The sequence below is a fragment of the Micropterus salmoides genome, unplaced genomic scaffold (genome assembly GCF_014851395.1).
Source record: "Micropterus salmoides isolate LMB-PRFRI ecotype aquatic unplaced genomic scaffold, ASM1485139v1 Ms_hic_scaffold_3, whole genome shotgun sequence".
Taxonomy (NCBI): Eukaryota; Metazoa; Chordata; class Actinopteri; order Centrarchiformes; family Centrarchidae; genus Micropterus; species Micropterus salmoides.
The window spans coordinates 3,214,702-3,229,632 of NW_024042261.1; the positions used below are offsets into that span (position 1 = coordinate 3,214,702).

At 39.5% G+C, this 14,931-nt stretch overlaps 1 protein-coding gene and 1 long non-coding RNA gene across 2 annotated transcripts in view; both read left to right on the plus strand.

Annotated features, from left to right (window-relative positions):
• Positions 1-14,541, plus strand: part of nf1a (neurofibromin 1a) — a 194,261-nt gene extending 179,720 nt beyond the window's left edge. Inside the window, 3 exon segments of the mRNA XM_038693756.1 lie at positions 9,056-9,272; positions 10,404-10,516; positions 10,518-14,541. Coding sequence (XP_038549684.1) covers positions 9,056-9,272; positions 10,404-10,516; positions 10,518-10,547 — 360 coding nt within the window. The 3' untranslated portion in view covers positions 10,548-14,541.
• On the plus strand, positions 683-2,511 carry LOC119883196. Its single transcript, XR_005440599.1, has 2 exons — positions 683-1,184; positions 2,127-2,511. It is a non-coding gene; the product is annotated as an uncharacterized LOC119883196 (long non-coding RNA).
• Positions 14,542-14,931: the final 390 nt, after the last annotated feature.

Consider the following 14,931-nt stretch of genomic DNA (forward strand, 5'->3'; position numbering starts at 1 on the left):
TTCTGCTACAAAGCAGACAACATCCAGCTTACAAAAATAATCACAGAATGAAACAGAAATAAACTATGTTTCACATAGCAGTGCTGATGAATCCGAGTCAGAGTTTAAAAGTCTCACAGCCTGGGGGAAACAATACATCTGACTGAAAAAATAATGTCACAATGACCAATAATGAATCTAATCCAACAAATCTTACCCGCATCTTCTCGATCGGTGGAGCTCTTAAGGGCTGTCGCCCTAGCAGCAAGATCAGGTTGACTTTACCGAAAGTACCTGCATACCTGCATCTCACAGTGGGTCTCACAAGCAGCTGGAAAACAAAATTTAGTGGGTTATAAATAAATAGCGTAGCCACAGTAAAAAAAATAAAATAAAACAACACAGTAAAAAAGTTTTCTACTTGCATACAATAGCATCATGATCCACACCATGTAAATTACCATCACTCCAATCAGTATCCATATTTGATTACTTTATTGTACAAAAATAGACATTCACAGTTCAGTTCTTATATTTAGATGCACTAAAATCATATTAGAAAGCACCTAAACCTAGCAACCACAGCTAAATATAGCAGCTCATTCAATGACATACAATGAACGACAAGATAACATTTTCACAACTTATATATATATATATATATATTTTTTTTTTTTTTTTTTTTTTTTTACTGTTTATTTTTGACAGGGACAGCGCACAATTAAAATAATTGCACCAGAGTTAGCTAGCAGCAAGCGGCAACCTTCTGGTTTCCTGGATGAAGCCGAACCAGAAATGCCTAAAAGTGAAATTCATTGAGTGGCCAGTTGAGGCTGGCTCCAAAAGGGAGTCAGTCTCCATTGACCTCCATGTTAAAAAGCCCAACTTTACAGAATAAAACATGTTTACAGCCTGGTACAAAAGATGGTTTTAGTGTATACAGCTAATTCTGCCCTTTGTGACACCTGTGATGGGGGTCAAATGTTTTATAACTCACCTGTTTAAATTATATTAAGCCTTAAATTGTGCATTATTAGGGCGTGGCCGCTTTGATTGACAGGTGGCTGCAGTCAGTCACGGAGCTCACCAGCTATGCTCTGTTGGAACCTTTTGGATATTTCTTCATGCAGATACCGGACGAATAATGGCAGGCTTTGCGGTTAATTGGAGAGAAAAAGAACCCTCAGAAGCCTGTGCTCCAGTTGGTGAGTGAAATTGTAGTATTTTAATTATGTGTTACAATAATTAGCGGGTATGGGTACTTAACATTAGCTTATAGCTTAGCTAACGTTACCCAACTAGCTAATTAGCCAGCTTCAAGCTTTGGTAACGATGCTAAAATAACGGGAGTCTGCTAACTGCAGTTAATAAAGAAACGTGCACAGCAGTCAAAATGTATTAGAGAAGTGTTTGAATTTGGGTGAAAACAACAAAAGACGTCTGTTACAAGGTGAGCAATGTTAGTAAAGTAATGTTAATGGCCCACCTCGTCAGTTAGCTGACGTTATGTAACGTTAATGTTAACGGTAAACTTGCCAAACAGGCATTGTCAGATTTGGATAAGTAACATTAAAGTTACTGTAACAGAGTCACTGTGTCACTAGAATAAGTGGCTCCGCCTGGACTGAGGGATGGGGTAGAGGGGGAAGCAGTGGTGGTTGCAGTTGTCTTGTCGGTAAAGACAGGTAACTTACATGTTCCTGAGCTGGGTAAAGTAATATTAGTTATGTAGAGTTTGTCTAGGTTCTCCTTCTTCTGTAATTTTAACCTGTGAGGCCCTGCTTACATTCAAGATTCAAGCCCTTTTTTCATTATTGTGTAGCAGATTACTTTTGTGACAACCAAAGGTGCATAACAATTCACTATAAATATATGTAGTACATAACTACATATGTAGTATATTAGTAGTACCAGTTCAACAGTAATTTAACATAAGAGCAGAATAATAAATATACAATAAGAGCCAACTTGACTGTTCAAGTGGTGTCCAGCAGCAAGATTAATATTGCACATGTCAGTAAACACATTGCCATAATTACTGTTACATGTAGAGATGGTTGTCATGCTGAGGCGATCTCAGAGTTCAGTAGGTTTATGGCAGTTGGGAAGAGGCTGTCAGTAACTTTCTACCATTGTTGTGTTTACAGGAGCCAGATGAGCTGATGGCAGCATCATTCCAAATGAGAAGCACCAGAGTCCAGCTCTACAGAAGTCCCAGCTTCCAGTGTGGCCCTGCCAGCTGCTGCAGCTTACTGCTTTGCTCAGCCTTTTGCTTTTGTTTTACTTTAACATCTGGACTCTACTGATTTAAAATTATCACTGGGTTCTTCTGTCATTATATTTACTGTTACAGTACATTACTTCAAGTCATAAAAAACTACTTTTACATTTGTAACCTTTTAATATTGATGTTTCCATGAATGCAAGATATGATTTTAATGTGTTCAGCTTTTGCTTTTGTATTAGAAATAATTTTTGTTATATAAAATTGATCAGACTAAATTGACTTAAAATAAAATAACATTCTTCATTCATCAGTTTCTTATGTTAATTGAATATATTGTTATCTAACATTTGTAGAGATGCACCTATTTACCACAGGTGCATTCGATCAGCTCTGAGACCTCATAGTTTGCATCATCACAATTAATGACACCACATAGTTGGATTCATTGTTACTCTGTGCAGGTCATTTCTTTGTTTCATCACTTACCTACAGGTTGGTTTGGATGTGTGCACATTCTTCTGTGTTTATACTAGACTTATATCAGAGCAGCAAACAAGGCACTGTTCAAAAACTAGTCAGGCTCTGGTCCTGAGTGTAAGACTCCTTATTTATCTTAAAGTATAAGGTAGAACGTGAAAATACTCCTGCACACACAGAAGTACACTTAATAAATACTTTTCAACATTTCATGTGAACCTTGAAAAAATTTGGGAGCATTTTTACATTTCAACTTGTACTAGACTGATGTCCCTTAGCAAGAGTTCAGCTTTAATGTTTGATATTTTATCTGTGTTGTAAGATTAACTTGTCCTGGGAACTGACAGACAGAATTTGAAATCTAACAAACATAAAGACAAAAGTAGTGCAAATATTTAGAGAATTTTTTCCAATGTGAACTATCATTTTTATATATTTTTTAATTGTGCATAAAAACACATAAGGACAACATTAAAACTAAATGTAAAAGTAAACAGAAGGGGAGAAGGCCTTTCCACGTCAGTCCATGCCATCAGATACAGACGTCCAGCACACTAAGGAGGCGTTCCAGGTCTCTGAAGTTGTCTGCCACCAGGTGGGACATCTGATCCAGGTAGTTAATGTAAAATATATAGTTAACTATTAAAGATGCCTCAGTTTGGTTGACACTACTATTATGTCACACATTTGGGAGAAAATGGAACAAGGGAGCAACACCTCGACATATCGATGACAGTCATTAACAATCGTCAACAGTATGTTTTTGTGTTGCCAGACAATGGAATATCAGCTGTCAAATGTCCAGTAGCCATAACAATAAATGTATCCACATAATCTAGTGTGGCAAATTACCACATATATTTTTATTAAAAAACGTTGAAGCATTTTAAACCTTGTGTAGTATAACCTACATAACAGAGAAATAGTCACTTTAAAGGGGCTATATGTAAGTTTTTGATTTTAATAAAATAAAATTTTCATTGCCTTTTTGTCACTAGGCTCAAAAGTCACTTAGAAATGAAGCACATCAGCCACTATTCTGCTTTTAATGTGAGGTCTCCGGGTGTGATTCAGACCTATGCGCGCTCCCGAGCCCCTCTCTGACTACAGCGACAACACGGCAGCTAACGACATGCAGTCCACTAACACCATAAAACAACCAGCTCACAGCAAAACACAAGCTCCACGTAAGGATCCAAAACAACAATAAAGGTTTATGTGCTGAAGCCCATCAGACCAAACAGGTTCAGTTGATGTCAAGTAAGAACTAAGTGAGCATTAGTAAAGCTGAAGAAACAGAGAAAGTCACGTTACCTCGCCGGCTAACGCCAAGCAGTTGCTAAAGTTATCCAGTGCAAAGTTACATCTTTCCACGTTACTTCATCAACTAACGCAACCCATGTTACTTTCCTGTGTACCACTGGTATTTTGTCAAAGTGTTGATCTAGCCTGCAAGAATGGTAAAAAGCAAATGTGGAGCAATTTGTTTACTAACGTTCGCCTATAGTGATGCAGCCAGGAGCAGCCAGCTAACGCTACATTAGCTCAGACCAGCTGCTGTTTGCTTCGCAACGTTCAATTTAGATTTATTGCCTTTTACCGATACTCAGGTACACAGCTTCTCCACCTCTCAGTCTCTGTAACTAACGTGACCTACATAATATACAACACTGCAGCTTCACAGCACAAAAAACAAAAAAAGATTAGTTCATTTTAATGAACGAGATTTGGTGACTTGAGTCTTTCAAAAGAGTGACTTTTCCCATCACTACAATACATTTAGCTGTGCTTACATTGCTACACAGATAGTAAATGCTAAATGCAGTAAATGTACCGTGATCATGTAACGAGCATGGATTAGTTCAACTTGCAGTTGACAAAACTATTACTGTAATGTTGCAGTAGGGGTTTACCTGAGTTTCCAGTATATTGTGTGAAGCAGTCTCCCTGTCTGTAGCCGCGGTCACTTTTTTCGGGAGTATTGAGCCGATATGCGGCTCGCTGCGCTGAATGAAAGGTACAGCGCTGGTGTTGAACTGCCTCTGAGACGGGAACGTTGAAGTAACAGAGCCTTAACATGTCTGAAGAAAAGTCACAGCATGCTGGTGTTCATGCGTTTATTGTGGTATTTCTGTATGAGTGCTTGTGTTTCGGATTATGCTCGCTCATGAGTTCAAGCGAGCACGCGTACGAGCAAACATCTGGTTGCAGTCTTAAACCGCACCGCTAGTGGCCGCTGGAAACTACATAATGCCCCTTTAAGTGGTGTTGTATAGTTTCAGGTTAACTTACCTCCACGATAAGCTGGTAACGATGCAGCCACAGGCTACCAAACTCCAACCAGACAAACTCCGGGTAAAAGCTACTTCTGCTAACACAGAGTAGCATATAGCATTAGCTCCTTATCCTCAGCTAACTCGGTCACGTCAAACTAGGCGGGCGTGGTTCAGCAACCAGTCACCTCAGCTCCACCCACCTCTTTGCCTATTTTTGGTTTGGTCAGGAGTGATGTGCTGCCGAGATATCACTGGCCAGTTCTGCCAATTTTGAGCTTCAAAACAGCTCTTCAGAAACCAACGGGTGACATCACAGACACTGTCCATTGTTTTATACAGTCTATGGCTACTAGCTACTTTTCATCTGTTGTCTCTGGGTAGGTACACAAACCAAAAGAAAGGACGCAAAACAACCACTTAATAAACATAACAATAAAAACTGTTGGATACGTACAATAAATACAAAATACAGAAAATACAAATGCAATCATTAATGGTGACTGATATTATTATATTATACCAGCTAGTGTGTTAGCCTCGAAAACCCAGCTGTATTCTAACATTAGCTCTCCTTATTAGCTAGGCTCCTTACATGCTTGCTTTTAACTTTTTTAAGCTGGGTTTCCGTCATTGACAGCCTTGTGTTGGACTGATTTGTGCCAGCGGTGTTCATCAGGGAGAGAGAGCGAGAGGGACGAGCAAGAGGATGTGCTGCACGAATACGCGCTGCCTGCAGCTCTGCAATCAAATACGATTTTAAATAGGCCTAGTAAAACCAATTGAAAATCAATGTTGCCGTCAGCATTGATATTGCGGTGGGCTGCCAAAAATAAATGAACGTATGGGAAACACTTATCTGCTCATGTTCAAAACTTTCTACACATTCAGAATCTCTCCCATGTATCTGTGTTCTCTGAGATGCAAAGAAAAAAAGTCAGAGACTAACGTCATTACCCTATTTAAAGAGAATTGAATCCACCGTGAGACACCAATGTGTCCCTGAGCAAGACCCCTAGCTGCTCCAGAGGCATGCAACCTCTGACATAAATAGCCATTGTAAGTCACTTTGGATAAAAGCATCAGCTAAATGTAAATGTATAGCCTGTTCACCCTGCTGCCATCTGGAAAGAGATATGGAAGCATCTGCTTCTAACCAGAGCGGCGTCTTCCCGCAGGCTCCTAAATTCATCCACAGAAATGCACCATGTACAATAGTTGTTATTGACCTATTCAACCATATATAACTTTTATATATATACAGTATATATTACATATGTTTTGTGAGTAACAAAAAGGGAATTTAGTACTTAAACTTGTTATGCAACCCTGTGTTGTAAAATCGTGAATAAATCTGCCTTGTTAATTCACAGCATTCACTGTGAGCACAGTGAGGTGGAACCTGAGAGGCAGGAAAGGGAAGCTGGACTATTTCGAACACTTACATTCTTCATCAATATTTGGGCATTTACTTCTGCAAATGAAGTTAATATTTATCGAAATGATTCTAAACCCAGAGTGCTTAGCGCGTAGTTCGGAACAGATAATGATCCTCCTTAATGATCTACCCATATTACTGAAACGGGTCGTAGATGGGGCGTTTACCGAGACTGGATCTGAAGATGAAAAGGTTCATATGAATTGTCCTCTGTATTTTCCGTGACAGCCATCCAGTTAACAAAACAAATAAAAATACAGTGATCACCATCACCTAAACAGCTAAAAATGTGGACCGGACAAGATTTTTTCTTACTGCAAATGGAAAGCCATTCTTCAAACAAAAATAAAAACCTGAGTTGGGCTGAGTTTTTTTTACAAGATTATCAATGTGACTATTAAAAGTAAATGTTACAGCCAAATTTTATCGTATTTGTATGAAGAGACTTTTTCAGCTTTTTTCTGGTTCATTTGTGCACCTTTCTCTCAAGTCAGCAGTGCTAACTAACACCTTGTTTCATGGGGGCATTCATTGGGTCTGAGCAGTCATTTAGCGGAGTAGCAGCGTGTATCGCTGCCTTCCACAGTGTCCTTTTTGATACTACCAGACAACAGACATTTTAAAATTCTCTACATAGTGGTTTTAAGACAGTGTTTTAAATTAGGAGCTTAGATGTTTTACAGTGACCCCAATTCTCCAGTACATTGCTGATTACAGGACTTAAAGTTTTCAGGTACTGTGCCAGAATTCTGGAGTATATTCCACAATATATAACTATGTCTGTAGAAAATATTCTTGCATTTTGTTAATGTTTTTTACCTGTCCTGCCCCGCAGCCTGGTATATATAGTATGAAGAGCTGGATACCATGTTGTGCCAGACAGATTTTGCTTTAACAAGACAGTTTTAATATACGCCTTTGTCATCCTTATTATTTATTTAGTTATGTATTAATTTGTCACCAGGAAGACAGGGGGGCAGAAATTGGGATGGGGGGCACAAACACCACACAAACAGACATTACGGAGACAGGACAGCACCTGTTGGTGAGCCGCGGGTGTGTTATGATTTTGTCCTCCGCATGAAGAGCTGGCACGCTGCGTGTCCGTCAAGAGAGGCCGGGGTCAGGGCGGCGTCTGGCCACTACGTAGCAGGTGGCGACTGCTGTTAGGAGGATACACTGGGGGGAGGCTAACTTAGTCTGGGAGACCCAGGTAGGGATCGGCTGGTAGTTGGTGGGATTTGAACATGTTTTCCATTATCTTTTACATTCATGTGTACAAAATAATATGAATGCAACAACTGTATGGAGCTGTGTTTTGTTTTGTTTGGGTTGCAGGTAGTGAGTTGCTGTCTGGTGGTTTTCTTTTCCTTGTTTTGTTCTGTTCTGATGGTCTGGCTTAACATCCTGTGTGTGGAATAAACTTGCCCACTGACTGTGAGCTCCACGTGCTCTGGGTTAACGTGTGCTGGTCATTATATTTACTGCATGTCAGCTAGTGTGTGTTTTATGGGCTTATTGATATCTCAGCCAACCTGTCTCTTTGTGCTTCACGTTGTTAATACCTAGTTTTTGATCAATAAAGGTTTGGATTTTAATATAACTGCTTTCCAGTCATACTTGCCTTGAGGGTGCTAGGGACCTGTTGTTTGTGGCTCCAAGGGGGGGGGGGCTACATTATCTTCAAGTTTCTTAGCTGTCCATCAATTGTATTTCACCTCCATTTATTGTATTTCACCTGTTTAACCAGAGGAGACTGATGGTAGTAAGATTAGGGTAGTTTGCTCTCAGGGTTTTCTGTATGTAGGTTAGAAATTATACTATAGATTGCATTCATGTGCTTCATTTATTTATAGTATTTATTTAGACAATGTGTTAGTACTTCAAAAATATGTATTTGCTTAGTGTTTGGGCCCCTATGTACAAGCTTCAGATACATCTTAAAAGGGGTGTCCCTTTTCACAAATCTGCATTATTTCTAATGATTGTACTTGTAAAAAAATAAATAAATAATTAAAATAAACAAGACTGAACCAACCTGAACTGAGCTTGGCATCGTGCAGCGACAAAGACTAAAACTAACACTTAAACTAAAAAAAACTAAACTAAAACTAAGCATTTTCAAAAAATTAAAACTAAAACTAAGCATTTTCAAAAAATAAAAACTAAACTAAAACTAAGCATTTTCAAAAAATAAATTAAAACTAAGCATTTTCAAAAAATAAATTAAAACTAAGCATTTTCAAAAAATAAATTAAAACTAAGCATTTTCAAAAATAAACACTAAATTAAAACTAAGCATTTTCAAAAATAAATTAAACTAAGCATTTTCAAAAAATAAAAACTAAACTAGCAAACCCACGTTAAAAACAAATTAAAACTATACTGAGATTAAAAACAAAAAGTCAGAACTAAATAAAAATAAAAACTAATGCAAAATCCAAAACTATAATACCCTTGGCCGGAGTTCACCTGCGTACCAAACCGTGGGGGGGCATCGATACAGATCATAGAGCAGCCATGATTCTAAAAGTATGTTGTGTTACAGTGACTTTAAATAAATCATTAGGTTACAATGACTGAGGACATATTTTATTAACCTGTTGACATGTTTCATCTTGTCTGTCCTGTTCCCACACACACACACTGCTAACCCTGCAGCAAACACAGATACCAGACTATGCTGAGCTGATCGTCAAGTTTCTGGAAGCGTTGATTGACAGCTACCTGCCTGCAGCTGATGAGGAGCGAGGGGAGGAGCAGCTGAGGACGCCCACCTCACCCTACCCCCCCACCAGCCAGAGCCAGCTCAGCATCACTGCCAACCTCAACCTGTCCAACTCCATGACCTCACTGGCCACCTCGCAGCACTCACCAGGTCAGACAGACAGACAGACAGTCTCTGCATGAACTCTAGTCCTCTAAACTTAGTCATTGTCAAACCCCAGTCTGCAACTGATTAAATCCATTTCCAGACTGGTGGTGTTCTGTTTCTTTGAGTCCCAGCACAGAACATTGTACCTGCTGTAAATGCAGAAAGGAAGCAAGTCACCTGCTTATGCTACATCACCCCAGGTTGTTTATAAATTCAGATGCAGGAGAACAATTCAGTACTTGAAATTGGTGCTGAAGGTGATGTCTTATTTGACATCAGTAGACAATAATATAAGTCAGTTCAATCTTTAAGATTTTCTAGTGAGTGACTGAAGGAAAGACACTTGAACATGACACTCCCCTGTAGTGTAATTACTAGAAAGGTGATATATTGATGGACTTCTAGTGAGTGTTTCTCACCAATTACCACCGAACCTGTGGAGGAGGCCACTGTGGTGTTTTCCATTCATGAGCAGTCATGGTGATGATAGACTTTACTTGGGAAAGTTTGCTGAAATAACCTTTTAAAAGCTATGTTGGCATCTTTACATTCTAATAATGGAAAGACTTCAGATTTACATGCATGCTGTGCTGCATGATGGTTTAAGCCATGTGCACGTTGCGTCACACGCAGTAAGCAACTATTGTCGCAGCCACACTCTCACTTAAACATGTGGTCAGAGTGGAAGTTCTTCACTGTGAGTGAGGAAGAAAAAAGACATAGATTCCTCACAGTGGTGCTGTAGGCCAGGGCGATGCCATCCAGGGAAAGTAGATCTTTGGATAATGCGTCACGGAGGGGCTTGGGCCCCAGAACAATAACTTCAGTTTTATCTGAGTTTAACATTAGAAAATTACAGTCCTTTGTCTTCTTCCCCACCTCTGCAGTGGGCTGCTTGAAAGAACTGCTACAGTCAACTAGTGCTCGACTAATACAGGTTTTTTAATGGTAGACATAGATATTTAGAGCGCAGGGCTGCCAATATATAATGCTGATATCAAAACAGATAAAAAGTCATGTTCCCTGTTGGGAACCACTGATTTATTGAAAAGTCAAGGAAAGGTTTGAGTTAGTAAACTGTTGTTGACGCTGATGTTAAAATGGTGTTCATCTGTCTTCCCTGTGGTCCTCCAGGTGTGGATAAGGAGAACGTCCAGCTCTCCCCCAGTTCTGCTCTGTCCAGCATGGGTCGTACTCGCCACGGTTCAGCCAGTCAGGTCCAGAAGCAGCGCAGCGCCGGTAGCTTCAAAAAGACCCAGCATTAAGAAGATCGTCTGATCAGCCAGAGAACACCCAGTCCCCTCACCCCTCCGCCCCCTCCCACCCCCCAGCCTGCGGGGCCTCATGCTGCACTCCACTTGCTCTTTTTATTTCCTTCTCCTTCTTCATGGTTGCTGTTCTGGCAGTGGAAGTGATTTGCTGTTTTGCTCTGAGAAGGAATCTTGGTATGGACAACCTTTGAGATGGCTCGCGGAGGAGGAGAAGCTTCTGTTGCCTCCTCGCTGTTCTTCTCTGGAGTCGATGTTTAAGCTCTTCTTCACAGATGTTCAAGAGCCGCGTGTCTTCTGCAGTGACAGTGGTCATACGAGTGAAACTAATTTTTTTTTTTTTTTTTTAATCCCTCTGAGGCTGACGGGAATCCAGTTTGGACAGACAGTTTACACAGGGAGGAGCCACAAAATGTAGTTTGATCTGTAACCCATCTCTTGGCCTTCCTTATGACTAATTACTCCTGTGTCAGCCAGATGACCAAATGACGGAGGCATCTGTGATACGGGACCTTCACTCTGGACCTGCTCGACATCTCAGCGCCCCTCTCCCAGTCCTGTATATATTTTACATAGAACACAGAATATGTAGAACTAGTTCTTAGTGCTAATTTAGATGTTAACGTTTTCTCCATGGTGTGCCTTTGTCAGGGTTTTTCAATGTGTACAATTTGTAAAGTAAAAGTCAAACCTTGCTGGGGACAAAGAACAGGTACTAATTATGGAGGCGAGCCGTCCATATCACCACGAGTTCACACGAGCTGCCTCAAGACCGGCCTCCAATGATCGTCAAATATACAATCATCCACATACCCTGTTGCCTGAAGTATTTATCCTGTACAGCTACATAGTGCTACACAAATCTTCTTTTCAAACACTTTCAGTGTATTAACATGAAGACTCCAGAACACTAGGGGAAACACGTAACGCTTTTGTTTAGCTTTTTTGTGTTAGTTCTTTTTAGAATGAACTGTATTTTCAGTGGCCTAGTATTTTAATTTGTTTACACAGTGACAAGGGAAATTGTGTAATAGGCAATAATCCTCAACTCTCAAACTCCTTTGTCAACAATGGATTTTATATGTAACGTGGATAGGGAGGACACATCGCCATGTCAGCTCGCTGCAATATGATGCCAACTCCAGTTACCTTTTGAATTGAAAAGAGGCTGTCGACAGTGTGATGGTTGATCCCATCACACACACACACACACCCTCCATTTGTTTCACCTCAACAGTCTTAGCTGGACCCATAACCATCAGAGGTTTGTCCTGTGGGCTCTTAAACGGAAAAAATCTCCCCTAAAAGACACCTTGACACTGTCGTAATACCTAAACATACTGTTTCTACAACCTTTGTTGCACAGTAAAGACACATTCTGCAACAAAAAATTTATTATTTAACAACAAAAGTGAATTGGACTCCTTCCTAGTCAGTGCTGGGGTTTGAGGTTTTGGTTGTGGTCACAGCAGGGACACTGTAAGATGTGGTTAAAAGCTCTAGAAACAGCTAGGAAAGTAACCAATAAGCTGTTCACACTTAAAATTAAGCCAAACTTCTCAAAAACATCAATCTTTCATATTGTCTGAGTCAGACAATTTTTACAGATTTATAATCTTTGCCTTTTCTGAATAGAAAATAAATGATAAAAGATGTTAACAAGACTGACCTGATCAAACAGTACTTGACCTTTTACTATATTTGTAGCTACAGACACAGTTCAGTCGCTAGGCAGAAAGAAGTGAGGTCCATACTATTGTTTGGCGTATTTTCTAATTCCAATGCAGCACAGAAGAAGGAAGATGGAAACATAAACCGTTAACATCTGGGTTTGGTTTCAGTCCTTCAGACTCAAACACTGATTCCTGAGCTCCCACTCTGCACCAGGATCCATCTGACACAAGTTGATGAGGTTCCTCAGTAGAATGGTGGACTTTTCCTTTAAGAGCTTTGGTAATAACATGCAGGTTATTATTGCTGCAGAGGCGAGCGTTGGTTTTAAAGCAGCTCTCTGTACCCTCAGAGCGCATGTGGGTGCAGCAGATCTGCTCTACTTTCGAAAACATATTTTGGACAGATTTGGATAATCCTCAAGGATTTTCTCTCAAGGTATTGGCCTCACAAATTCAGCTTTTTGTTTTTCCGCATTACCACATAACCAAAAGGTTTGTAATCCTGTGACAATACCACTACCTACAGGTTGATTTGAACTGATATGAATGGGAACCAGTGGCTGCTTGAAGGGTAGAAAGACACACAAAGTGATCTAAACTATGGTTTGCTGTGGAAATGGGTTTAAACCATCTGTGTACACATTCTGTTTGGTTGAGCAGGTGTAGAGTGGGACTGTGCTGATCAGTGCTCCGCTCGCAGCCTCCGTCCACAGCAGGGTTGGTTCTTCAAAACGCTTCTATCCTGCCTTAACATCTATGCATGGCAAGAGTTTAGTATTGTTGTAAAACTCTGACTTTATTTTTGTCTGAGCACTATCTCCACATGTGCTGCTCAGTGACAGTTTCTTAACATAAGTGTTCATGTTACCTTATGGATACATTTGTGAATCAGTTCACTACTGATTTCTTTCTTGTATTGTATTGTCTGAGTATATTTGTTATTTTTTTCTGTCCATGCAGCTCATTCAGTAAACACATGATCATCAGATAAATTCCATGGAAAGGGACATTTTCATTAGACAGCCTTAGAAAGAGTATTTTGTAATTCTGCCTCAAAGAATGACACAAAGGAAAGTTTAATACTAAAAGGAATGATTAAAAACTGAATTCACTTTTCTTGTTGCCCTCCATCACTGACGTGTTGTCAGTACTAGGACCAAACCAAGAAATTATTTTTCCACTGCTGAAAATCAGAGCATTGTTTTGGGCTTCAGAAAGTCATATGATTGCTACCTGAGTTAGTATGCTTCCAACGAATTACTTCATAGAAGGTATGATCTGAATACATCTGAAGGCAAAAGTCTTAATACTTGTTCCTAATGGTCACGGTCAAAGCTTGAACAAAAATTCTGCCCATCATAGAGAGTTGATGAATGATATAAATGGGGATAACGGTGTAAACTTCTCTCCTTGAAAGCACTTGTGGCGTGGCACACAGTTGGGCACATGAAAGTGAGAGTGGAGAGAAGTTCAAACCCTGCCTACTTCCACAAACTGACTGGCTGATGTGGTATTTAATGAAACATCTGCCCTTCTTAAATAGACCAAACTCTAGTTCAACCATGGGTTTTCATCAACTTAAGTGGTTAAAGTCACATTTTCTAACACAGAGGATGTTTGGTGCGGTGGTGGGTTGGTACAGAGTGGCTCTGAAGGTCCATGTTGGAAGGATTTTAGGATCTAAAATCAGGGCTGTTGAGGCTGTAAAGGTACACGTTTATTCAGATTTCAGTGTCAGATTCCACAGAAATGTCTAATCATATAACTTAGTTCATCGTCTCTACTCACCACTTTTCACTGTCTGTTAACTAACTTAAAGCTACTCTCCCTGATTTTCTTAAAAAAGCGTCCACAAACCCTATATCACAGAATCAGCGAGTGTAGCTTTAACAAAACAACCAGGAAAAATCTCAAGGCAAGATTTTATTTGAACACCGTGTTAGCAGATTGCCATTGTTTCCAGATTTTAGTCTGAATTCTGTGTGAATGAAAATAATGAGGATTATGTATCCATAACCTCTTAAACAAGTGGTTGACTTGCACTAATTTAAAAATAGTCATGGATTTGTAAAGATGAAAAACATCAAATGTGGCATGTTTTATTTGATGTTATGCAAAATCTGTGTGTAGAGTAATAGTCTTGAGTTTTGTTTTTAATGCAGTATGTGTGACAATTGTAAATACTTTGTGTACAATTTGAGATGGTATATTTACTACACTGTACATATATGTGATATTGTATCATTTTGTTTTTGTAAAGCAGTTAGTTTCTGTATAATAATATACAAATTGAACTATTCCAGTGTTAGTAATAAAATGTTTTGCTCTCCACAATGTTTGGACCTGCGTGATAACACAAACCTAACGCCTCAAGTTTAAACCCCAAACTTGAGTTATTAATATGATTTTTCTGAAATATTAGATGTCATCACTGGTGTCAATACTGTTCAATAATTCAACATTTAGATACTCTCTGTTTTTTACTGTTCAGATAAAACTACATTAGCAAAGATACATACAAAGTATTATTAACGTGTAAGGTGACCCTTGATCATGGTTGTTCCACTATTAAAGAAGCTTACATGTCCATACCACATCCATATTTAGTAAAGTCTGGCATTCCCCCGTGTTCTTGCTACTTAGTGAAGATGCTACTGTGCTGGAATGAGGACAGTGAACTGAAACTCTAGGATTCAGTCAATTCAAATTTTGATGAGTACA